Source organism: Plecotus auritus, assembly GCF_963455305.1.
Source record: "Plecotus auritus genome assembly, chromosome: 8".
Lineage (NCBI taxonomy): Eukaryota > Metazoa > Chordata > Mammalia > Chiroptera > Vespertilionidae > Plecotus > Plecotus auritus.
The window spans coordinates 107,049,784-107,076,533 of NC_137782.1; the positions used below are offsets into that span (position 1 = coordinate 107,049,784).

The 26,750-nt window shown below is 47.6% G+C and overlaps 1 protein-coding gene across 4 annotated transcripts in view; it reads right to left on the minus strand.

Moving 5' to 3' along the window:
• Positions 1-26,750, minus strand: part of TGFBRAP1 (transforming growth factor beta receptor associated protein 1) — a 65,169-nt gene that overhangs the window by 36,277 nt on the left and 2,142 nt on the right. For all 4 annotated transcript variants that reach the window (XM_080686984.1, XM_080686981.1, XM_080686983.1 and 1 more), the window contains exon 2: positions 6,645-7,345. In XM_080686984.1, the coding sequence (XP_080543110.1) occupies positions 6,645-7,332 (688 nt within the window). In that variant the 5' untranslated portion in view covers positions 7,333-7,345. The remainder of the gene's footprint in view (positions 1-6,644; positions 7,346-26,750) is intronic.

The window sequence follows — 26,750 nt, forward strand, 5'->3', positions numbered from 1 at the left end:
AAACCATAAAATTATTAGCAGAAAATATGGATGAATTTGTCCATAACCTAGATGAGGGGAAACATCCCTGATTATAAAGAACACTAAAATGAAGGGCTAGGGAGAATAAGAGACAGTTCCCATCGGACAAGGCACCTGGCAACACCTAGCCCGATGCACAGGCACTTACCTCTGACTCAGCAGTCCCACCTCTAGAAAGCTTTACCGTGGATACAACAGGGAAGTACAAGGTAAGCCCTCATTAATACCATACGACTGGAGAAAACCCCAATGCCCACCAACAGGGGGCAGACTGATAAACTGGGACTGCCACACCACCGAGCAACATGCAGAAGCAACAAGGAACATATATTAACCTACCAAGTGGGCTCCTAACACGTTGTTCAGTAAAAAGCCAAGAAAGAAAGAGATAAAAATAGCCACATATTTGTTTCTATTTTTGTTTAAAAATGAAAGGATAAACCATAAAAACCTATGGGGGAAGGAGTCAGGACATGAGCTCTTTGAATATACCTTATTGTATCGATCTGACTTGGAACCCTTTAAATATTTACATAACAAAATATAAAATAAAGCAATTTCTAAAAGTCAAAAGTGAAATGAAACAAGTTAATCTAATTGTATGTCCAGATGGTGGCATAACCACATGGCAGGGAACTGCTCCAAATGACCTGAACACACAGTGAGGTGACTGGACGTTCCCATACCCACCCGAAGGACAAAACCACGAACAACCAGACTTCTCAGAAATCACACGTGGGAACGTCAGGTCGGTATTATTGTTCTGTTCTGTGTGCTGTGGGATAAAGCAAAGGAACAAGTGTGCTGGGTGGCAGGCTAGGGAGGTTTTTGGCGTGGCTGAAAGGAGATTCAGGTGCACAGGTAGATAAGGTCAGTGTCCTGCAGCCCTGACCTGGTTCTATCAATATGATCTCATACTGGATTTCATCTTTAAACAATGCAAACTTCTGCCCTGGCCGGGTGGCTCAGTTGATTGGAGCATCATCCATATAACAAAATGTGGTGAGTTTGATTCAGGCACACATGGGAGGCAATCGATTGATGTTTATCTCTCACATTGATGTTTCTCTATCTCTCTCCCTTCCTCTCTCTCAAATCAATAAAATAAAATAAAATAAAATTTAAAAACAAACTTCTAAGCTCTGTCTACTGAAGAAGCCTAGAATGGACAGCAAGCTCCTCTGGCACCCAGACTATGGTCTCCAAACTGCAGGACTCCTTGGGGACATGGGGAAACCAGATCTAGGGCAGGAAATGTGCCAGGTGAACTTGGAGCACTTTGCCAAGGCAAGGAAGCTATCTAAGTGCAGGGCCATGGAAGGGACTTATCCTTCAACCTGAATAAACTCCCACCACATACAGATGGCTGCAAATACACTGTATATATTAAAATCTGTGGTTCATAATTACAATGTTAAAAAGTCACTTCTGGAAGACAGAGGGATCACCTTATTGAAAACCTCCTCCTGCCCAAATAGAGGCATTTCTCTTCCTCAAGGAACTACAGTTCATACATGAAGGAGGGACAGACAGAGAACGTTGCAACTAGTTTGTAGATTTAAAAATGTAGGCAGGCCCTAGCCAGTGTGGCTCAGTGGACAGAGCATCAGCCTGCGGACTGAAGGGTCCCAGGTTCATTCCAGCCGAGGGCACATGCCCAGGTTGCAGGCTCGATCCCCAGTGGGGGGCATGCAGGAGGCAGCTGATCAATGATTCTCTCTCATCATTGATGTTTCTATCTCTCTCTCCCTCTCCCTTCCTCTATGAAATCAATAAGAAATATATTGTTTTTAAAAATATATAGGCAATACTCACCAATAACTAGTAACAACACAGACACAATCACAAGAAAGTATGTAACCCTGACAGAAGTCCCCCACCTATGAATAAGTCTTGCCTCTCCTCAAAAACCAGCAAAAAACAACACTTGAATCTGACCAAACCTCTCCTGCTCCCAGTTTGCAGGAGACACAAAGGTCAGCCTCACCTATTCAACAACATGCAACGGAAATAATCCAACTTTTACAATAGAAAATTAAAGAAAAATAAAAGAGAAGGATGAGGGAACCTAAAGATAAGAGAAACTGAACAGATGTTGTAATGTCTAGGCCTGGAATGAATCTGACTCACACAAACTGGAAAATGAACATGGACACACTTCCACACACGTGAGTGCACATCACAGAGCCCTAGCACCACAGACTGTGCACACCCTGAGGGAGCCACCCACACCTGCACATCACACACCTGCCCACACCCTGAGGGAGCCACCCACACCTGCACATCACACACCTGCCCACACCCTGAGGGAGCCACCCACACCTGCACATCACACACCTGCCCACACCCTGAGGGGAACCACCCACACCTGCACCTCACACACCAGCCCACACCCTGAGGGAACCACCCACACCTGCACATCACACACCTGCCCACACCCTGAGGGGAACCACCCACACCTGCACATCACACACCTGCCCACACCCTGAGGGAGCCACCCACACCTGCACATCACACACCTGCCCACACCCTGAGGGGAACCACCCACACCTGCACATCACACACCTGCCCACACCCTGAGGGGAACCACCCACACCTGCACATCACACACCTGCCCACACCCTGAGGGAGCCACCCACACCTGCACATCACACACCTGCCCACACCCTGAGGGAAACCACCCACACCTGCACCTCACACACCTGCCCACACCCTGAGGGGAACCACCCATACCTGCACCTCACACACCTGCCCACACCCTGAGGGAGCCACCCACACCTGCACATCACACACCTGCCCACACCCTGAGGGGAACCACCCACACCTGCACATCACACACCTGCCCACACCCTGAGGGAAACCACCCACACCTGCACATCACACACCTGCCCACACCCTGAGGGAGCCACCCACACCTGCACATCACACACCTGCCCACACCCTGAGGGGAACCACCCACACCTGCACATCACACACCTGCCCACACCCTGAGGGGAACCACCCACACCTGCACATCACACACCTGCCCACACCCTGAGGGAAACCACCCACACCTGCACATCACACACCTGCCCACACCCTGAGGGAGCCACCCACACCTGCACATCACACACCTGCCCACACCCTGAGGGGAACCACCCACACCTGCACATCACACACCTGCCCACACCCTGAGGGGAACCACCCACACCTGCACATCACACACCTGCCCACAACCTGAGGGAAACCACCCACACCTGCACATCACACACCTGCCCACACCCTGAGGGAGCCACCCACACCTGCACATCACACACCTGCCCACACCCTGAGGGGAACCACCCACACCTGCACATCACACACCTGCCCACACCCTGAGGGGAACCACCCACACCTGCACATCACACACCTGCCCACACCCTGAGGGGAACCACCCACACCTGCACATCACACACCTGCCCACACCCTGAGGGAAACCACCCACACCTGCACATCACACACCTGCCCACACCCTGAGGGAGCCACCCACACCTGCACATCACACACCTGCCCACACCCTGAGGGGAACCACCCACACCTGCACATCACACACCTGCCCACACCCTGAGGGGAACCACCCACACCTGCACATCACACACCTGCCCACACCCTGAGGGGAACCACCCACACCTGCACATCACACACCTGCCCACACCCTGAGGGGAACCACCCACACCTGCACATCACACACCTGCCCACACCCTGAGGGGAACCACCCACACCTGCACATCACACACCTGCCCACACCCTGAGGGAGCCACCCACACCTGCACATCACACACCTGCCCACACCCTGAGGGGAACCACCCACACCTGCACATCACACACCTGCCCACACCCTGAGGGAGCCACCCATACCTGCACCTCACACACCTGCCCACACCCTGAGGGGAGACACCCACACCTGCACATCACACACCTGCCCACACCCTGAGGGGAACCACCCACACCTGCACATCACACACCTGCCCACACCCTGAGGGAGCCACCCACACCTGCACATCACACACCTGCCCACACCCTGAGGGGAACCACCCATACCTGCACCTCACACACCTGCCCACACCCTGAGGGAGCCACCCACACCTGCACATCACACACCTGCCCACACCCTGAGGGGAACCACCCACACCTGCACATCACACACCTGCCCACACCCTGAGGGGAACCACCCACACCTGCACATCACACACCTGCCCACACCCTGAGGGAAACCACCCACACCTGCACATCACACACCTGCCCACACCCTGAGGGAGCCACCCACACCTGCACATCACACACCTGCCCACACCCTGAGGGGAACCACCCACACCTGCACATCACACACCTGCCCACACCCTGAGGGGAACCACCCACACCTGCACATCACACACCTGCCCACACCCTGAGGGAAACCACCCACACCTGCACATCACACACCTGCCCACACCCTGAGGGAGCCACCCACACCTGCACATCACACACCTGCCCACACCCTGAGGGGAACCACCCACACCTGCACATCACACACCTGCCCACACCCTGAGGGGAACCACCCACACCTGCACATCACACACCTGCCCACACCCTGAGGGGAACCACCCACACCTGCACATCACACACCTGCCCACACCCTGAGGGAAACCACCCACACCTGCACATCACACACCTGCCCACACCCTGAGGGAGCCACCCACACCTGCACATCACACACCTGCCCACACCCTGAGGGGAACCACCCACACCTGCACATCACACACCTGCCCACACCCTGAGGGGAACCACCCACACCTGCACATCACACACCTGCCCACACCCTGAGGGGAACCACCCACACCTGCACATCACACACCTGCCCACACCCTGAGGGGAACCACCCACACCTGCACATCACACACCTGCCCACACCCTGAGGGGAACCACCCACACCTGCACATCACACACCTGCCCACACCCTGAGGGAGCCACCCACACCTGCACATCACACACCTGCCCACACCCTGAGGGGAACCACCCACACCTGCACATCACACACCTGCCCACACCCTGAGGGAGCCACCCACACCTGCACATCACACACCTGCCCACACCCTGAGGGAGCCACCCACACCTGCACATCACACACCTGCCCACACCCTGAGGGAGCCACCCATACCTGCACCTCACACACCTGCCCACACCCTGAGGGGAGACACCCACACCTGCACATCACACACCTGCCCACACCCTGAGGGGAGACACCCACACCTGCACATCACACACCTGCCCACACCCTGAGGGAGCCACCCACACCTGCACATCACACACCTGCCCACACCCTGAGGGAGCCACCCACACCTGCACATCACACACCTGTCCACACCCTGAGGGAGCCACCCACACCTGCACATCACACACCTGCTCACACCCTGAGGGAGCCACCCATTGCCGAAGTAAACATCACAGGTTGCCAGTGAAGTCAGTAGCTCTGATTCTTAACTTCAGCATGTCAGGGCAGAGAATTAGGAAGACCATACAAAACCCCCACAGCTCTCTCAAGGCACTGGCTACTAGATCCTTCTTGCTGGGATGAAATCTCTGTCAATTAAGAGAAAATTATGTCAATAACACTGAGGTCTCTGCATCTGAAAAGACCTATCAGTGAGCTACCTCAAATCCTTTTGAGAATGAAGAGCAAAAACAATCCACTGACACAGCCATGCACTAGAGGAAATCTTACCCGGAAGGCTAAGATTTTATTTTATAGTTATTTACTTAAAGGAATCTTCTCCCCAGAGCAAATCTGGCTCCATGTCAACACAAAATAAAATTAAAGAACAAATAAAACAGACACAGACTCACAGATACAGAGGCAGACTGCATGTTGTCAGAGGGGAGGGGGGCTGGGGAACTAGATGAAAAAGGTGAAGGGATTGAGAAGTACAGATTGGCAGTTAGAAAATAGTCACAGGATGTAAGGTACAGCACAGGGAAAACAGTCAATAATCCTATATAATAAAAGCCTAATATACTAAGTGTCTGGTCGACCAATTGTTATGACATGCACTGACCACCAGGGGGCAGATGCTCCAACCAGTAGATTAGCTTGCAGCTGGGGGGTTAGCTTGCTGCTGGCGTCCGGCCAATCGGGACTGAGCAAGTCAGGCCAGACACGCCCTGGAGCCCTCCCACAGCCCCTCCTTGGCTGGCCAACCTCCCGAGTCCCTCCTTGGCCCCAATCATGTACCGGTGGGGTCCCTCAGCCTGGCCTGCACCCTCTTGCAATCCAGGACCCCTAGAGGGATGTTGGAGAGCCAGTTTGGGCCTGACCCCACAGGCCAGGCCGAGGGACCCCTGGTGCACTAATTCGTGCACCAGGTCTCTAGTATTATAATAACTATGTACGGTGCCAGGTGGTGTGTGAAATACCAGGGTCTACTTTGTAAAGTACATGGCTGTCTAATGGCGATGCTGTACACCTGAAACTAAGACAAAGTAATATTGAATGTGAACTGGAATTGAAAAATAATTTAAAAGACACTGGTTATGTGACCACTCTAATTTCAGCATGAAGTTGTGGAGGTAACTGGAGAGAATGGGCAGATGGGAGGCGAAGGTAGCGAGGGCGACAGCACAGAGCTCACCCAGTCCTCCCGGGCCCGCCAGGAGGAACTCCTGCCTCCCTATCCGCTTGACGATGGGGCGCTTCTCCTCGCTGCAGTAGGGAAACAGGTCCTGGGCGGCGCCCGTGCTATAGTTCAGGATGATGTACTGCGTGGTCAGAGCCAGGCACAGGAAGTGGCCGTCCACAGCCACCGCCAGGGGCTGCTCCGGCGTGGACACCTCCCTGACGATCTGGACCCGGTCCTCGTACACCATGAACACCTGGATGGTTCTGCGTTTCACAGAGATGATGCAGACCTCCACACAAAACGGGTCCCCACTCACAGGGTTCTCGTTCAAGGCCAATGCCATGGCCCCCTTGATGCGGGCCCCTGAGGGGACAGGCTCCAGGCTCAGCATGTGGATCAGCGTGATGGAGTAGTCACAGAGCACCAGCAGTCTGTGCAGGGCCGAGGCGGCACGCAGCTCACTCACTGGCTTCCTGAGGCCCAGGTATCTGTGCAGCTGCTTGGTGGCCGTGAACGTGGCTGTCCCAGCAGGCAGGCTCTGCTCCTCCAGCAGGAAGTGGTAGATGGAGCAGTCGTTGGTGCCCACGTAGAGGTTCTTGCCGCAGCACTCCACGCACTCTATGTTGACGCGCTCCTTGTCACCCATCAGCAGCTCCCGCTCCACGGCAGAGACCAGCGTGAAGGCCTTGGTGCTCATCATGCCCACTGCTGGTCTGCAGGAAGAGGACAGGAGAACAGTGTTTACCTAACGAGGAGTGAGCAGAGCCATTTCCGGTCACAATAAACATACACTGACTCCTCAGTTACAACTTCAGGGAAAGGAAAGCATAGCATTCAACACTGCTAAAAACAGTGAAGGCAAAAGGTCTCCCACTTGCCTCCTCCCCCAGGCCAATGGAAGAGGCCAGCAGGAGAGCCAGCGCTCATCCAAAAGAGGGGGAGGGATGCTGCGGTCCATGTGGGCTTCCTCGCTCTGCATAGGAGACACACCTGTGGGCAGAAGACAAGCACATGTACTCCCCACAGACAACATGAAACTGTGTGGAAAAGGTAGAAACGACCCTCACGATCTTGCCCTGAGTTCTGCATGTAGTGAATGGTGGGACGCACTACATGGTGTTGCTAAACCCTGCCCCTTGGACCTTGTCAGGAACACTGGGCAAGAACCACACTCGCTTCCTTGGATTCTTCCCTATGAGGGTGCACGTGTCCCAGCACCACAGCTGGCCTCCAGAGTGAGTGTGTCTGTGTGGAGGAAAGACGTGGCACATCCCTGCATCTCTTGGGAGGGCTGGCGAGGTCATAGGCCTGACAGGTAATGGTCCCTCCCACTGAGGACAGGCTGCCCAGCTCGCCTGGCTTCCTCTTCTCCCTCTGAAGGGCTGGAGTTTACGCTGCATGAAGGCAGAGGCAACGAAGCGGCAAGGTGGCCTGTCCCTGATCTCCATCCCTGCTACCCTCACGCAGGAGAGGGAGCCAAGCTCCGAGGACTGCAGGGGACTGAGCGGGAGGCTTCGAGAACTGTCTGCCACTGCAAGCTGCCCCGAACCGGGTGCCTCCTGAGAAACTAAATTCCTTAATCACCTTGCAAAGGCTGGACGTGTCCTTGGAAATGTTCAAGAAAGATGTATGCATCGGGGAAGGGTAGGAATCAACTCAAAGATTTCAGAATGCTACAATTTCTTACCCCCTGTCCACTGGGGTGGTGACAGCTACACACAGGGAGCCTCCGGTTCCCCTCTGTGCATCACAGAGTGCTCAGGTCTGGGGTAAGGATTCCACTGGCACCTCAGTTCTTCCCTATCCCTTCCTGTTGCTTAGTAGCTACATGACCTGGGGAAGCTACATGACCTGAGGGGAACATCAGACATGTGCCCACATGTGCACCACCCACACCTGCCCACACCCTGTGGAGAACCACCCACACCTGCACCACCCACACCTGCCCACACCCTGGGGGGAACCACCCACACCTGCACATCACACACCTGTCCACACCCTGAGGGAGCCACCCACACCTGCACATCACACACCTGTCCACACCCTGAGGGAGCCACCCACACCTGAACATCACACACCTGCCCACACCCTGGGGGAACCACCCACACCTGCACATCACACAACTGCACATCACACACCTGGGGGAACCACCCACACCTGCACATCACACACCTGTCCACACCCTAGGGAGAACCACCCACACCTGCACATCACACACCTGCCCACACCCTGGGGGAACCACCCACACCTGCACATCACACACCTGCCCACACCCTGAGGGGAACCACCCACACCTGCACATCACACACCTGCACATCACACACCTGGGGGAACCACCCACACCTGCACATCACACACCTGCACATCACACACCTGCCCACACCCTGAGGGGAACCACCCACACCTGCACATCACACACCTGCACATCACACACCTGGGGAAACCACCCACACCTGCACATCACACACCTGCACATCACACACCTGTCCACACCCTGGGGGGAACCGATCAAGGGCCTAAGCCACAACCTGAAGGAGAGTAATGATGGCGCCTACTTCATATGATTCTTTGAGGATTAAGCCAACCCATGTAATCTCTCACTGAAAGTTCCTGTGGGTCTCTACGGCCCCCTGAGTACTCTACTTTTAACTCCCAAGCCGGGCTCCAAGAGACGAGCAATGCTGTCCACGGCCCTGAGCTGGCGACCTGTGTCCCCCTGACAGACAGACTAGAATGTAGTCATTTCATTTATATGAGCTCATCCTCACAGCGCTGGGGAAGACGCTCAGAAGGCCTCAGAGAGAAGGAATCGCATCCATCCATCTCTCTGGGCTGCACCACCCTCCAGGGCCCCCGGGAAAGCCTAGGGCTGGGGAAGAGGGCTTTTGATCTGACAGGTTTACACACCACCGTCTATGTGCCATGACCAAGCAGAATCACCAAAACCCACCCTAGACACGGCTGTTTCCATTTAAATCCTAATGAATGAAAGACAAACACTGAAATGAAAGCTTTGAAACACCCGAAGTCTGTGAAAGTAAAGTAACACAGAACGGTTCTTCCTTCAGTGATGGGCGAATGGTGATGGGCAGCCACTCCTCTGCTGGGAGATGAAATCTGTGGCTCGCTTTGCAGCAGGAACAGAGAAGCAGGCTTCAGGCACTCGTACTCGCACTCCGCTATTTAACGTCTTTAAGTATATTGTCCATAATTCTAGTCTCTACCTTTACCTAGCATAAGAAGTAAACAAAAGATGTTTGCCGTAAAGAATACAGCTTGGCCCTTGAACAACATGGGATTTGGGGTGCCCACTCCCCACGCAGTTGAAAATCCACATAGAAATTAAAGTGCCCTCTGCACATGCGGATTCCCAGCCTCCAGCTGGTCCTTGAACAACAGAGGTTTGAACTGCACAGGTCCAGTTGAGAAGGCTAAGAAGGGCTAATTCCAATGTAACCCTGATATTCGGGGCTAGTGATCTGAATCCAAGCCAGCAAGCTCAGTGTACATTCCTGATAACCTATAATTAAGTCCCTCTCTCCTTCCCAGGTACTGGTCTTGCAGAACCTGTTACTGTGAACAGTGTACTGCCCCGGAGGGAGGGTTATTAACGCTGGCACCAGGCCAGACCATCAGATATGGCCTGGAGACCCCTAACACCTGGGGGCCTTCTTGCAAGGCCCGCGAAAAGGACCGGAAGCATAATCCATGTTTGTGGGACAAGGACCACAGGGAGATATAAGGGAGGGCCCCATGCATGTTCCTTCACTCAGATTTGGAAGGCTGTTCCCTGAGTCCGCTGACGTATTAAACAGTGTCCCTCCTTTTCTTTGAAGAGTCCTTGGTTTTCTTTGGTCTTCTGCAACACAGTGAACTGAGTGGGTCACCTGAGAAAAAATCCACGTATAAGTGGCCCTGCACAGTTCAACCCGCATTGCTCAAGAGCCAAATGTATATGGAAAACAAACAATCAAACACCTCGTATTTAGCCTAAATACTGGGGTGGACAGCAAAGGAAAGGAGGAGGAGAGAGTTGTTAAAAAGAGCTTCAGTTTATTAAAAAGTCATAATTCTATAATATTTAAAAAGACATGCAATATTGTTTCATTACCTGGTAATCAGTGACTCAGTCTTGCTAAAAATAAGTGTCCTACTATAGGCTTTTAAATAAGGGACCTGCTTTAATAATTAAATGGTAATTTATAAAAAGCAGGAGAATGCTGCCAATAACACAGTAGAGTAAGACGTTCCTTTTTGCCCTTTTTAAACAACAAATTAGACATCCATCTGCAAATAAAAGCTCCCCTGTGGGTGTTGTGGGGACTTGGGGAGGGTTACCCACCCAGACACGCAGTGACAGGCAGACAAAACTCGGTACCGCCCATGGAACCACAGGCCTGCCCTGACCCCTCTCCCCACGGCTGGAATGAAAACCTAGAGAATGCCAGTGCTGACCTGGGCAGACGTACAGACAAGGGAGGATTTGCACATGTCCTGACGTCCTGCAGGGAGATTCCAGAACACTACTAGAGCAGTGGTTCCCAAAGCGGGCACATGCCTCACACAGGAGCAATTTGACTTTTAAGGGAGGCAATTCGAGAATGAGTTATTAACAGTGAATTTTTTGCATTTCTTATGGTTCTAGGGGCCTCATATATAGTATATAAATATATATTGTGACATATTTATGCATTTCAGTTCTCTATTATGTTTTAAAACTTTATTTGCTATTTTTTCATATGATTTCATATTATTATTATTTTAACAATCTCTTAGTGATTTCTTCCTCAGAACTTCAATTGTCCTTTTGTTCTTTTATTTTTCTCTTTCATGGATGCCAGGATCTTCGGAAGCGTGTTTAGACCAAGTTAATGGCCTTTGAGGCTTCCTCCATGTGAAAAGGAGTTCACTTTTTAAATAAGAATTGCATGTCACAGGGCGGGGGAGCAGGGGGCATCAGGATTTTAGAGATGCTTAGGTGGGGCATGGACAAAAACAGGTTGGGAACCACTGCACTGGAGAAAAAACAAAAAAACAAAATGGAGCTTGGTCACAGCAGAGGCAGCGGTAAGGGAAACTTCCCAGCACGCACCACCTAGGTCCATGGTCGGCAAACCATGGCTCGCGAGCCACATGAGGGTCTTTGGCCCCTTGAGTGTGGCTCTTCCACAAAATACCACAGCCTGGGTGAGTCTATTTTGAAGAAGTGGCGTTAGAAGAAGTTTAAGTTTAAAAAATTTGGCTCTCAAAAGAAATTTCAATTGTTGTGCTGTTGATATTTGGCTCTGTTGACTAATGAGTTTGCAGATCACTGACCTAGGGAAACAGTGCCCAGGGGCTGATCTCCCTGCTGTGGCCATGCGTGGAGGAAAGGACAGCAGTGAGTGAGTGCCTGGCTACCCAGCTGTGCAGGAAGAGGCTGGAGATGCCCAGCAAGACCTCCATGACTGAGAGGAACACTGGGAGGACAAAGGGCTGGGAAAGAGGCAGATGAGAATTTCAAAGGGAATGAAAGGAATCAGATGCAGCAGGAAGGAAGCCCACCGGCCAGCCTCTGGGCGTATCACACCCAGGGATCTCCCACTGGGTCTGCAGGTAACCCCAGAGCCTGAGCACTAAACCCACACCTCCCCTCACTCTGTGCCAGCTCCTTGTGTGCTTCTGTGTGCAGCACGAGAGAGAACTCTGGCAGACAGGGAGCCCACTCAGAAAATGAGCAAGGGAGAAACCACATACTTGAGCTATACCACCACCTTCTGGAAAACAAGAGAGGTTTCCAGCGAGTTGTAAGAAGCAGAGAAGTCATAAAAGTTTAAGGATTCAGTCACAAGAGGGAACATGAAGAATGCAGGAGGTGCACCCATAGAGAGGGAGAAAACCCAGATAATATAACACCATCAAACAGAATACCCCATAGAAACTAACTAGCAAAGATGTAGGAGGTGTCTGCTGCTTCAAATGTGAAAACAGCAATGAAAAATTGCAAGGAACATGAAAAATCAAGAAATCAAGTCATTGCAAAAAGAAAACAATTCTCCACTGAGTTCAAAGGCACAGAATTTGTGACCTAGCTGAAAAAGAATTCAAAATTGCTGTCTTGACAAAGCTCAATGAGCTACAGGAAAACTCAGAGTCAATTCACCAAATTGTCAAAAAATATATACATGATCAAAATGAGAGTTTTAACCAAAGAGATAGAAATCACAGAAATTCTGGAGCTCAAGAACTCAGAGTGAGATGAAAAATGCAATAGAGGGCATCTGCAGAGCAAATGGAAGATGGAGTGAGTGAGCTAGAGGACAGGAATCCTATATAATAAAAGCATAGTATGCAAATTGTTCCCTCCACCGGAGTTCTTCCAGGAGTTACTGGCCGGGGAAAGGGAGGGAGGCCCTGGATCTGGCAGGAGGCCAGGGGAAGGGAGGGAGTACCTGGCTGGTAGCTGGCAGCCTCTAGGGACCCTACCAGTGCATGAATGTTGTGCACTGGGCCTCTAGTTGTGAAATAACACTGTCAGGGGAGAACAAAGAAAAAAAAATGAAGAGTGAAAAAAGCATATGTGATCAATGGGATTCCAGAAGGAGAAGAGAGTTAGAAAGGAGCAGGCAATGTATTAAAAGAGACAATAGTTGAGCATCGACCAATGAACTAGGATGTCACTAGGGTTCAATTCCCGGTCAGGGCACATGCCTGGGTTGTGCGCTCAATCCCCAGTGGGGGGGTGAGGCGTGCAGGAGGCAGCCGATCAATGATTCTCTCTCATCATTGATGTTTCTATCTCTCTCTCTCTTCCTCTCTGAAATCAATTTTTAAAAATTATATATATATATGAAATAATAGCTGATAATTTCTTAAACCCAGGAAGATAACTAGATATCAAAGCTTGGAAAGATCACCCTATTATCTCAATTTAAAAAAAAAAAAACACAAAACTTCTCCAAGACACATTATAAGAAACTGTCAAAAATAAAAATAATCTAGAAGTAGCTGGGTGGGGAGGGGACACCATAACCTACAAACAAAGAACCCTATTAGGTTATCAACAGATTTCTCAGCAGAAACCCTACAAGCCAGGAGAGAGAGGAGGCATATTTGAAGTGTGGAAGGATAAAAATTGCTAGCCAAGAAAACTCTACCTGGCAAAGTTATCCTTCCGACATGAAGATGTAAAGACTTTCCCAAACAAAACCATCACTGGACCGGCCTTGCAAGAAACGCTAAACAGAGCCCTGGCCAGCATTGCTCAGTAGTTACAGCATTGGCCTACGCACTGAAGGATCAGGGCTTAATTCCAGTCAAGGGCACGTACCTGGGTGGCAGGTTGGATCCCCAGCCCAGGGTTCCTGTGGGAGGCAACCAATCGATGTATCTCTCTCATATCTTTCCCCCTCCCTCCCACTCTCTAAAAAGAAAAAAGAAAAAAAAAGAGAGAGAAAGAAAGAAATGCTGAAAGGAGTTATTCAAGCTGAAGTGAAAAGACGCTCTCAGCAACATGAGAATGTACATAAAGACACAAAACGCCAGTAGAGGTGCACATACAGTCAGACTTAGAAAACTCAATATGAACAGAGTGATGTGCCAACCACTTAACACAGCATAAAGGTCAAAGGAAATAAGTATTAAAATAACTACAGCTATTACTTGTTAATGAATACACAATATAAAGAGGTGAGTGATGACATAAAAAATATAAAAAGGGGAGTTAAAGGGTGGAGCTTTTGTAGATCATCTAAGTTGAATTGCTAGCAGCTTAAAATGGGCAGTTATCTATGATATGTCTTATGTAAACTTCGTGGTACCACAAAGCCAAAATCTAGAGCAGATGCACAGGAAATAATGGAGATGCAGAGCATACCACCGTGGAAAATCACCAATCTACAAAGGGAGGCAGAAATTGAAAGAAAAGGGAACAATAAAAATACAAAACAATCAGAAAATAGTAAGTTGGCATTAGTAACATCACAAATATTAGATATCAACATTAGAGATATAACATTAGAAACATAATAATGTTAGAAAACATCAGAAATCAAAAACTCTGTAAATGGACTGAACTCACCAATCAACAGGCACAGAGTGGCTGGATAGATTTAAAAAATTAGACCTTGCTATAAGCTGCCTACACTTCTGTTTTAAAGACACACAAAGACTCAAAGAGAAAGGATGAAAAGAGACATTCCATACAAGTAGAAACTAAAAGAAAGTGGGGGTAGCTGTGCTTATAACAGACAAAATAGACTTCAAGCCAAAACCAGTAGACAAAAAAGGTCATTATATAATGACAGAGGGGTACATTCATCAAGAAGATGACAATTATAAATACACATGCACCCAACATCAGAGCACCTAAATATAATAAGCAGACACAAACAAATCCCAAGGGAGAAGTAGATCAAACAATAATAATACGGGATTTCAGTATCTTACCTTCAGCAATGGATAGATCATCCAGACAGAAAATAAAAAGGAAACAATGGACTAACTTGAGCTATACATCAAATCAAATGAATTTAGCATTATAAAACACTCCATCCAACAGGAGCAGCTACATGTTCTTCTCACGTGTACACGGAACTTTCTCCAGGAAAGTCCATATGATAGGACACAAAACAAGTCTTAGTGAATTTAAGAAAACTGAAATCATACCAAGTATCTTTTCCATCACAATGGTATGAAATTAGAAATCAACAACCAGAGGATCTGATACCATAAAATTGTGAGAAAATATAGGGAAGAAACTCCTTGATGTTGGCCTGGGTAATGATTTTTTCATGGTACACCAAGAGCACAAGCGGCAAAAGCAAAAATCAACAAGTGGGCCCAGCAGTCGTGGCTCAGTGGTTGAGTGTTGACCTATGAACCAAGAGGTCACGGTTGGATTTCCGGTCAGGGCACATGCCCAGGTGTGGGCTCCATCCCCAGTGTGGGGCATGCAGGAGGCAGCGGATCAATGATCCTCTCATCATTGATGTTTCTATCTCTCTCTCTCCCTCTTCTTTCCTCTCTGAAATCAATAAAAAAATATATTTTTTAAAAATCAACAAGTGGGACTAGATCCAACTAAAAGGTTCTGCACAGGGCCCTGGCCGGTGTGGCTCAGCTGGTTAGATCACCATCCCATACACCAAAAGGCGGTGGGTTTATGTTGGATCATGGCACAAAACTAGGTTGCTGGATTGATCCCCAGTTGGGGTGCATGTGTGGGGCAGGGGGAGAGAAATGGAGGTGAGGCAGCTGATCAATGTTTTTCTCTCTCTCCCTTCCACACTCTAAAATCAATTTTAAAAAAATAAATAAAATAAAAAGCTCTGCACAGTAAAAGAAACAATCAACAAAATGAAAGGCAACCTAGGAATGGAAGAAAGTACTTGCAAACCATGCATCAGATAAGGGGTTAATGACAAGATATATAAGCAATTCATACAAATTAATAACAACAAAAAAAAACAAACAATCTGTGCCCGCTGGCTGGTGTGGCTCAGTTAGTTGGGTGTCATTCTGTGCACTGAGAGGTTGCGGTTTGTATATGGACAACAGTTTAAAAAAAGGTTCTACACATGCAACAAGCACCTCTACGTGTGCAAAACAAAATTCTAGAAAACACTTCCATATCCCAAGAGTCTCCCAATCTCATTAAGGAAACAGGACTGGAAAAATAATCAAGTAACAACATAAAGCAACATGTGCTAAGGTCCAAAGTGAAAATATTAGTAATTACTTTCTACCAAATACGAGTATGCACACTGCCACTGGTAATAACGAGAATCAGAGTGAGTGTCTTTGAAAATGCTAATATAAAAATACTAATTTTCTTCTACAGATGTACACAGAAACTTTACCTTTTAATTCACACCTGTTGCCACTGATAAAAGAACATGTTGCTGGGGCACCTTTCCTGCGGTTCTTCATGATTCCTAAGCCTCAGCTCAACAACAACAATTCTATTCTCTGGGCTACACATGGGACTGGGCAGCAGATTTTTATATTACCCATAAGGTTCAAAAAAATGTTTTTCTGTGTTCTTTACAACAGCCATATAGGTTTTCAGAGGCCCTATACTTTCCATGGCACAATGCCAAGTCTAGGAAAACAAATTCAAATGAAGGAACATATCACACACTTCATTTTATAAAGCCAGTATAAAGTATAACTTTGATATCCAAACCAGATAAGGATGTAGAAAAAAAGAAAAACCATCTATCATTCTTACTCATATTCAAAAGTATTAAATATTAATTAGCACGCCATGTTTACAAATTAAAAGAGAAAAAACAGAAAACAAAGAACAAGATTACCACCATCTGTTATGGATTAAATTATGTTCCCCTAAATATGAAGTCCTAACTCCCAGTCTTGTGAATATGACCTTTTGTGGCAATAAGGTCCTTGCACATGATCAAATTAAGATGAGGTCATTAGGGTGGGCCCTAATCCAATATGACTGATGTCCTTATAAAAAGGGGATATTTAGGCACAGAGATAGATACACAAAGAGGAAGGACAGTAAAGCCACAGAATGCCTGAGGCCCCAGAAGCTAGGTGAGAGGCGGGGAACAGATTCTCCCTCAGAAGGACCAACACTGCCCATCACCCTGACCTCAGACTCTACCTTCCAGAACTGTGAGACAATGAATTTACGTTGTTTAAGCCATCCAGTTCCTGGTAGGTTGTTATGGAAGCCCTAGCAAACTAATACTATATCTCTACCCAACTCTGACCTGGAAGACTTTGCTAGGCTGAAAAAGAAAATAGTTGTAAATAATTTAAAACTATAATTATTTACGTATGATTTTAGTGTTTGCATAGATTCTCACAACCTATTACAATTTTTTTAAAGTTAAGAAATATTGTTTAATTAAAAAATCAATATATGTGGACCCTGAGAAAGAAGATACTTACTAAAAAGGGCTCCTGGTGGCTAATGGGGCTCAAATTAAAAAAATTAAAAAGCAGAGCCTAGCAACCATTTGCATACAGGGACCTCTCTCGCAAACTATACTTCAGGGAGGAGCCCGCACTGGGGTGCCTGCCTGCACTGTGTTTCTGTCATCTGAGCCAGCCCTTAAAAGGAGTTCCTGGAATAGTATTTCAACCAATAGGGCTGAGGCTATCCCCATCCAATCAGAGCTGTGCAGCTATATTCTCCCTCCACCCCGATCTTCACTAACCAATCAGAGAGGCTCCATTCTGACTAATCAGGACAGTGCTTTTTGGACCAATCAAACTATGATGATTTGGAGTTCTTATTTGCATGAGGACAGACCAATCTGTCTAGGAGTGAGGCCCTACTACTGGGACTAGAAGTGAGGATTTCTGTCCATATAAACCACCTCCCCTCTAGCTCCAGGAGTGCACATTCCCTTTCCACCAAAGACTGAACACTGTTCCCTGGCTGGAGTTGAAACATTGAAGATGAAACACAGAGGATGCTGGAGCAGAGCAGATCTGAGCAGAGCAGAGCTACCTAGCTGGAGAGGGGCCTGCCAGGTCCCAGGGCTGTCTTGCAGCCATGCTGTGCTGCTTCATAATTGAACTGTAACACTATTAAGCTTTCCCACAGTCGTGCTGTATCACAACTGAGCGGTTTGCACTGAATACAGTTTCCTCCTTCACTGCCCCACAAACTGGGGATTTCTGTTGGCATTGAATTGGCGCCAACACCTATCAGTTGACAAAATTAATCTGCATTCCTACATAGAACAATAATTAAAAACGTTAACCTTGCCAGAACCGGTTTGGCTCAGTGGATAGAGCGTCAGCCTGTGGACTGAAAGGTCCCGGGTTCGATTCCAGTCAAGGGCATGTAACTTGGTTGCGGGCACATCCCCGGTGGGAGGTGTGCAGGAGGCAACTGATCGATGTTTCTCTCTCATCGATGTTTCTGACTATCTATCCCTCTTCCTCCCTCTCTGTAAAAAATCAATAAAATATATTAAAAAAAAAAACACAAAAAGAAAACGTTAACCTTAACAAAAGACATTTACAATGGCATAAAAAATTAGACATGAAGTAATTTTATCTAACAAAGATGTATAAGATCTTTATGAAGAAAATCACAAAATCTTGTAATACCTTAAAGAAGACCAAAATTATAATCCCAGCAAACTCTTCTGTAGAAATTGACAAGCTGGTTGTAAAATTTAAATGGAAATCAAAATACAATCATGTGTCACATAATGTTTGATCAACAACAAACAGTATATACAAGGCTGGTGCAATAAGATTACAACAGAACTGAAAATGTCCTATTGCCTATTGACATTGTACTTGTGGTGACATCACAGCACAATGCATTATTTTCATGTTTGTGGTGATGCTGGTGCAAACAACCCTACTGTGCTGCCAGTCATATAAAAGTATAGCACATCCAATTATGTATAATACATAATTATTGACAGTAATAAACAGCCATGTTACCAGTTTATATATTTACTATACTACACTTTTAATCATTATCCTAGAGTGTGCTCTTTCTACTTATTAAAAAAAAAAGTGTGTTGTAAAACAGAATGCCATGTTACACTGGCAGCAGCCTCACACATTTCACATTTACCTCATCTCCTGATTGCATCATTTTATCTTGTGCTTGACTTAATCTTGGATTGCTTTGTACAGTAACTGCTGTACAGGCTTATACCCTAGGAGCAATATGCTACATCATCTAGCCTAGGTGTGAAATAGGCTATATATGTCGTCTAGGTTTGTGTAAGCACACCGTATGATGTTCGTACAATGAGAATGTATCTGAGTCATTAAGCAGCACATGACTCCCTAGAATAGTCAAAACAACCTTGAAAATGAAGAACTAAGTTGAAGACCTAAATTAACTGATTTAAAAACTGCTATAAAATTGCAGTAATTAAGACATCCGGAAAGACAGATCAATAGAACAGAAGAAAAAGTTCAAAATTAGACCCACATATACATTCAATTGATTCTTGACAAAGGCACCAATGCGATTTAATGGAGAAAGGAAAGTCATTTCAATAAATGGTGCTGGAACAAATGGATAACCCTATGAGAAAAAAATAACATTAATTATCCCTACCTCAGGCCATATAGACTAATTAATTTGAGATACATCAAATTATTTTAAAAGTAAAATCTAAAACATAGAAGAATGTCTTTGGGAACTTGGTACATAAAAATTTTTTAGAATACAAACAGCACTACCATAAAAGAAAAAGTTAATAAACTGGATTTTACAAAACCTAAAATAAAACTTGCATCCAGTGAAAGATACCATTATGGAAATGAATAGGCATCCCCAGACTGGGAGAAAAAATCTCAATATATGTGGCAAAGGGCTCACACATATCCAGAATATACAAAAACTACAAACAAAAAGCCACAATGATGTACCATTTCAAAACTATTAGAATCACTACAATTAAAAAGTTGACAACACTAAAAAAAAAAAAAAAAAAAAAAAAAAAAGACTGCACTAGATGTTAATGAGGATGCAGAACAACTAGAAGTCTCATACTTTGTTGGAAGGAGTACAAAATGGCACCATCACTTTGGAAAGCTGTTGCTTTTTTATAAAGTTAAACATGCATTTATCCTGTCACCCCACAATTCCACATTTAATGTTTCCATTTGTCTAGAGTATATACCAATATCCACAAAGACTCATACAAGAATACGCAGAGCAGCCTTACTCAAAATTGCCACACACACACAAAAAAGGAATCCGCTGTTTTACCGGCTTGTACCCAGTTCCTTGGTCTCAGAAGTGGAGGCTGACCTGGTGTTTGGACTGAGATGGCCCAGAGAAGTCAGGCAGTGGGCTCAGCGGGGCAGGGCATGGACTCAGCCTGGCTCAGGGCAGCTTGCTAATTAATAAGCAGGAACAGTGTGTAGAGTTACTAAGGGACCTGCTGCCCAGGGTCCAGCCTCTGTGTTGACATCCTGCGGCACTGAGCATAAACTCTGACCCTCCCATTCTCTTCCCTGGTCCCGGATCACCCCACCCTCATCTTTCCTCTCCCGGCCATGCTGTCGTAGGTATGGAGCAAGTGAGGTAGGTGTGACTGGACACATTTTTTTCCTTTGGCCTAGCCTACGTTCCTGACGGAATGAATAGCCAAATCACAAACTCAAAATTCTTCATTGGGTGTGTTTGGACAAACCTTGCTAGCAAAAGTTCTTCCATTGCAAGCTACCTGCAGATGTTCTCTTCATGCTTAGCAAAATGAAATGTTACTGAAGTCCTCTACTCCAAACAAACAGCTAAACACCTCATTCCTCTGGGTGACTCCACTGGCACTCTGACAATCACCTTCATAGTCTGTAGAAATAAAACACTTCATAAAATCACATCTGTCTCAAAACTTTAGTTAGCACCCGAAAGATGAATTTGAATGGTCTGTGGGCCAATCAGCTCTCCTCTTAAGATACAAATCGACTATAATTACAATCAGCATCATCTCCAGAACAAAGGAAATATGAAGTATTTTCCTGCCACTCTAAAGGCATATGAGATTTGATAGGACTCAAAGGCCCAGTGGTCACGAACCTAATTTTTTGTGTGATAAGAAAGCTTAACATTTTTGTTCTTTAACCTGCAGCTGACTCAGAAAAAGCTCTCCTAAATCCTCAAGGTAACATCGCAGGGTGACTGGGAGACTGGGCACATGGAACGAAGAGAAACATGAAGGGAACGAAAGACACTTCTGTCCCACCTCACGCGGGCGCAGGAGGGAGAGCTACTTCCTGGGGCCTGGACACCAGTGACCTACCTTCCCGAGGGACCCAGGGAAGTTTCATGACCGCTGCTCCTGTCACTTCAGAGGGACACAGAATACAACTCGACATTAAGTTAAAGTGATTGAGTCATGCCAACACTGTGGTGCTCTTGAAAAAACTGTATCCCCACTGCCTAACCATGAGATCACACCAAACTACCCCATACTGAGAACACTCTACAAAGTCCCCGATGGTCCTCAAGAGTGCTAGGATCATGAAAAACGAGGTGGCTGAGGAACCGTCACAGATTAGAGATTAAGGACCGTGGAACAGAAAAGACATTAGTAGAATAACTGGTGAAATCAAATAAAGTGTGGTCAGTAGTACTGATAGTAGAGTATTAGTTCTGATCACTACACTGTGGCCATGCCAGATGTCAGCAAGGGGGACCAGAGCGTAGGTGAGCGCAGTACTGTTGTTCAACCCCTTAGTAAGCCAGTTATTTCGAAACAGAAAGTGAACATAAAAAGGCAAATGTAATCACAGTTTTTTATTTATCATCTTACCTTGGATTATTCAAAAAAGAGGAGAGGTGAGAATCTCCTCTTCTAGCAGGAAAAGAGATGCTCGGAACGAACTGCGTCAGTAACCAGAAAGGAGAAAACGGACACCATGGCCAGCAGCCCAGCGGACTCCCGAGGCAACTCAGGCCGTGGGAGCGATTCCATGATCTTTTTAAAAAAAATGTTTTTTATTGATTTCAGAGAGAGGAAAGGAGAGGGAGAGAGGGATAGAAACATCAATGATGAAAGAGAATGATGGATTAGCTGCCTCCTGCACGCCCCCAACTGGAGATTGAGCCCACAACCCGAGCTTGTGCCCTGACCAGGAATCAAACTGTGACCTCCTGGTTCATAGGTCGATGCTCAACCACTGAGCAACACCGGCCAGGCCCTATGATCTTTTTTATTCAGTAACTTTTGGTGATGAATTTTCTAAATTTAGTGTCCTAACTTAAAATTACAGGGATGAATAATATCTACCTATTAAATTTTTTCTCCTGAGAGTGTATTTCAAAGGGGAGACTTTGGGACCTTAGCTCATTTGAAATATTTCTCATAGATGAATTCAGACTGGATTGGGGTAAATGTCAGCTGACTCCTGCTGGGTCCAAAATCTGATATCCTCTGAGCTTCGGGAGAAGCAGGCAGGTAGGAGGCCCTGATGATGAGCAGGAGGGCTTCAGGTATGCAGAGCTGGGAGGAGCAGAGATGAGGCCTCCTAACCACCCCCTCTGCATAAGGTTCAAGGCCCTGGAGCTAACCTGGGCCACACAGTGAGGGGTGGTAAAGTGGGCTTGGTGCAAAGCAGACATTCTCAATATTAATCTGGGGTCCTGAGCTCCAGGGGCTTGGCCAACTCTTTTGATCTTAGACAAGTCACTTAGACACGTCAGGGCCTGTCACCTCCTTGTAAAATAGGAATGGGACTGGTTGACATGCTTCCCCTGCACTATTATCTAGCTCCTCTGAAGCACAAGGTGGTGACATTATTGTAGGGGAGCTAAGACATTTGGAAGGCTCCCTGTTAAATGCTCTCTTCATGCTCACAACGAGCCTAGAAGGCGAGTACTATGATTATTCCACCTGCAGGGAATGGAGGTTCAAAAGGTTGAATGACCATGGAGAGCGGAGATTCCAACCCAGGCAGCTTGCCTCAAGAGCACACACCTCATCCACTGAGCCACATGGCTGCCCAAGGGTACAGTTGCTCCTGTTGCTCCAAGTCTAGACAAAGGACGGGCACCACCGACTGCGGCCCTGGCCGACACCTTGATGGCTGCCTCCTGAGAGCCCCTAGTCACTGGGTTTGGGCAGATGCTGAGTACTTGATAGAAGTGATGTCCTTTCACCCTCACATTACTGTAAGAGGTGGGATTATTATGGGCAGACAGAGATTTCTGGTGGCTTGCTCCAGATTACACAGCTACCAGGTGATAAAACAGGGACTTCAAACTGTTTCTCTTTCTGTCTCCAAGGACATATTCTTTGCACTCTGTTGACTGAAGGGGGCAAGTGTGATTTCAGATGCTCTCTTAGAATTCAGTCCTGCTGAAGAAAACAACAGCTCTACCCACGAGGCCACTGTGGTATGAGGGCTGTGATGACTGTCCTGCCGTAGTGCCTACTGTGGGGCCCTTGCTCAGCATGGCCCGAACCCTGAGCTAGAGCAGGCACCCTATTATCCCCCCTCATCTTGCCCCTTTGGTTTCTCTGCACCAGAATGGGCCACCTACTCTCTGACCCCTTCTGTCACAAATCAGTGGGATGCGGTGTCAGCACTGCCTTGCTAAATTTCAGATACAGAATGATCTCCTTACATGTTTCACTACCAACCTAGTAATCTCATCAAAGCAGGATATATTTTTATGTGACATAAGTTGTCCTTACAGAACCACACCTCTGAGAGGCCCAGGTTCTTCCCTAAGTTCTCACAGACATCTGCTCAATCTTGAGATCTGCCAGGAATCCACAACTAATTTATTGACTTGTGCCAAACACAACTTGTCCCTCTTTTGAAAACGAGGACCTACCGGACAACCAGTTCATGTTCTTTTGCACTCATGTAACAGAGATCACAAAAGACTCGTTATCGCACAATAAACTGTTCCAATGACCTGAAAGAATATTTCTTTAAAAATACAGCTCAAGCCTAACATCTAACTGGTCACCTTGACATTATTCTGTCACGCACCGATGTGTGACTCGTCACAGATAGAATCCTTTTCCTGGGCAACACTAATCAAACTTATTTAGCTACATATGTAAATATACATAATAGTGAATATGTACACACATATATACCATTTATATATACCTTATATACGCATATAATGTGTATTGCCTATGTATATATCATATACGCCCTATAATATAAATGTCAACAGTCATAACTGAATAAGGGACTTGGGGGAGGGGGAAGAGGAAGGGAAGAGGCGTAGACTGGGAGTATGGGTCTCTAGGACATTTTCTTCCTAATATTTTCCTCAATACTGGACCTCAAACAGCTACAAAGAATTATCCAGTGCCTTCTGGATGTTGGGCAATTTTTCTTTTATATATATTGTTTTTCTTGAATCTTTAATTTACTTGATGGCAGCTACTTGACTATCAAGAAAAGATCTTGGTCTCAAATCACCTGCAAGACTTCACAACACGCCCAGTGACTTCTCCCATTCTGCACAACACACTCAGGCTCATGGGGGCCTCCAATTAGCTTGCTACTTCTACATTCAGATTTAGTAGTTAGCATCCTATCTAATAAAGAGGGAATATGCTAATTGACCATCACTCGGTCACAAAGATGGCTGCACCCACAGCTGAGGCCAAGTTCCCATAAGGAGCCTTAATGAGCAATCAGCAGGGACCTGAGGCTACGCCCTCCCCCACCCCCCTGGGGTTTGCCAGGGGACCTCAGGCTGTGGCCCCTGCCCCAGGCGCCAGGCCAGGGGACCTGAGGCCATGCCCCCCGCCTGGTGGGGCTTGATGGGGGACCTCAAGGTGTGCTTCCCGTCCTGGTGCTGGGCTAGGGGACCTCAGGCTGCTACCCTGCCCCAGTGCCAGGCTGGGAACCTCAGGCCACGCCCCCCACCAGGTGGGGCTTGACAGGGGCCGTCAGGCCACGCCCCCCACCCCAGCACCAGGCCAGGGGACCTCAGACCACACCCCCGACCTGGCGGGGCTTGACGGGGGACCTCAGGCCGTGCCCCCCCGCCCCAGCACTGGGTCAGGGGACCTGAGGCTGCGCCCCCCCTGCCTGGCTGGGGTTGACAGGGGACCTCAGTCCGTGCCCCCACCCAGCGGGGCTTGACAGGGGACCTCAGGCCATGCCCCCCGCCCAGCGGGGCTTGACAGGGGACCTGAGGCTGTGCCCCCCTGCCGGTGGGGCTTGATGGGGGACCTGAGGCTGCGCCCTGCTCCCCGTGCTGGGCCGGGGGACCTGAGGCTGCGCCCCCCTGCCTGGCAGGGCTTGATGGAGGACCTCAGGCCATGCCCCCCACCCACCGCGGCTTGATGGGAGACCTTAAGGCACACCCTCCACCCTGGTCTGGGCTGGGGGACCTCAGGCTACACCCCCTGCCCGGCGGGGCTTGACAGGTGTGGGACTGGCCAGGTCTGGATCTAGCCCAAAGGGGGGAGGGGGCGGCCGGGTCTGGGTCTCATGCGATTCTGAGGCACATGTGGGTGGGCGGGGACTTGACTCTGGATCCCATGGTGCACCTCAGACTCTGACAGAAGGAAGGTTTTCATATACATTTTACTAATTTTCTTTCATCTCTGACACTTCTATTATAGAGAAAGGGCAAATAGCAATATTAAATTATGTCCTCTAATTAATCCCCTTTTAATGTGCACGAATGCCGTGCACCGGGCCACTAGTTTTTTAATAAAGAGAAACAGGCCAGGTTTACCACAGAAGAGATGAGTTGTGAAGTGTGGGCCAAATTTCTTGGCAGTCAGTATCCAAACACCTGGTCACTACAAATGATTAATGTATTTCTAATGAGCACTGGATTCAGCCCAAGATGAAGATGTGTAACTCATTAAGTAAAACTTCCTTGAGCTTTGTTAAAGGATCACAAATGTTTAATATTGGCATGAAGGAATAAGCCATAATAACAACTTGGTTTTCCTGAAAAGAAATGCTAGCTGCAAATCAGGCCTAGAATACTGAACACTTTTTAAACAGCAAGCTCTGTGCTTTTAAAACTTGTCAGCTGGAGCTGTTTAATGGGAGAATAGGCCCTTACAAATCCCTGTGCTGAGGGTTAGGCAGAGGCTGCAGCATCCTGGGAGCCTGCAGTGATGCACTAACTCCTCCCCATGCGAGGGCCGGAGGATTGCTGCTGGAGGTGGGCTTGGAGGAGGAAAGGCAGGGTATCACCTGGCTTCTTTGTACAATGTATATACTGTGATGTGCACAGCAAATTGGGATCAGAACCCACCGGGAGCCTAACTCCAGAGGAAAGCATTCACTGTGTTAACCATTACAGTTGACTCTTGAACAACATGGGTTAGAACTGCATGGGTCCACTAATACATGAATTTTTCAAAAACAAATATACAGTTGAAAACAACATTTTATTTATTTTTTGTTAATCCTCACCCAAGGATATTTTTCCATTGAGTTTTAGAGAGAGTAGAAGGGAGGGGGAGACAGACAGAAACATCAATGTGAGAGAGACACATCAATTGGTTGCCTCCCACACGTGCCCTGGATCAAGTCTGCCCCAGATTGAGCCTGCAACTGAGGTACGTGCCCTTGACCAAAATCGAACTTGGGACCCTTCAATTTGTGGGCTGACGCTCTATTCACTGAGCCAAACCAGCTAGGGATGAAAACAATATTTTTAATCTGCAGTTGAGAATC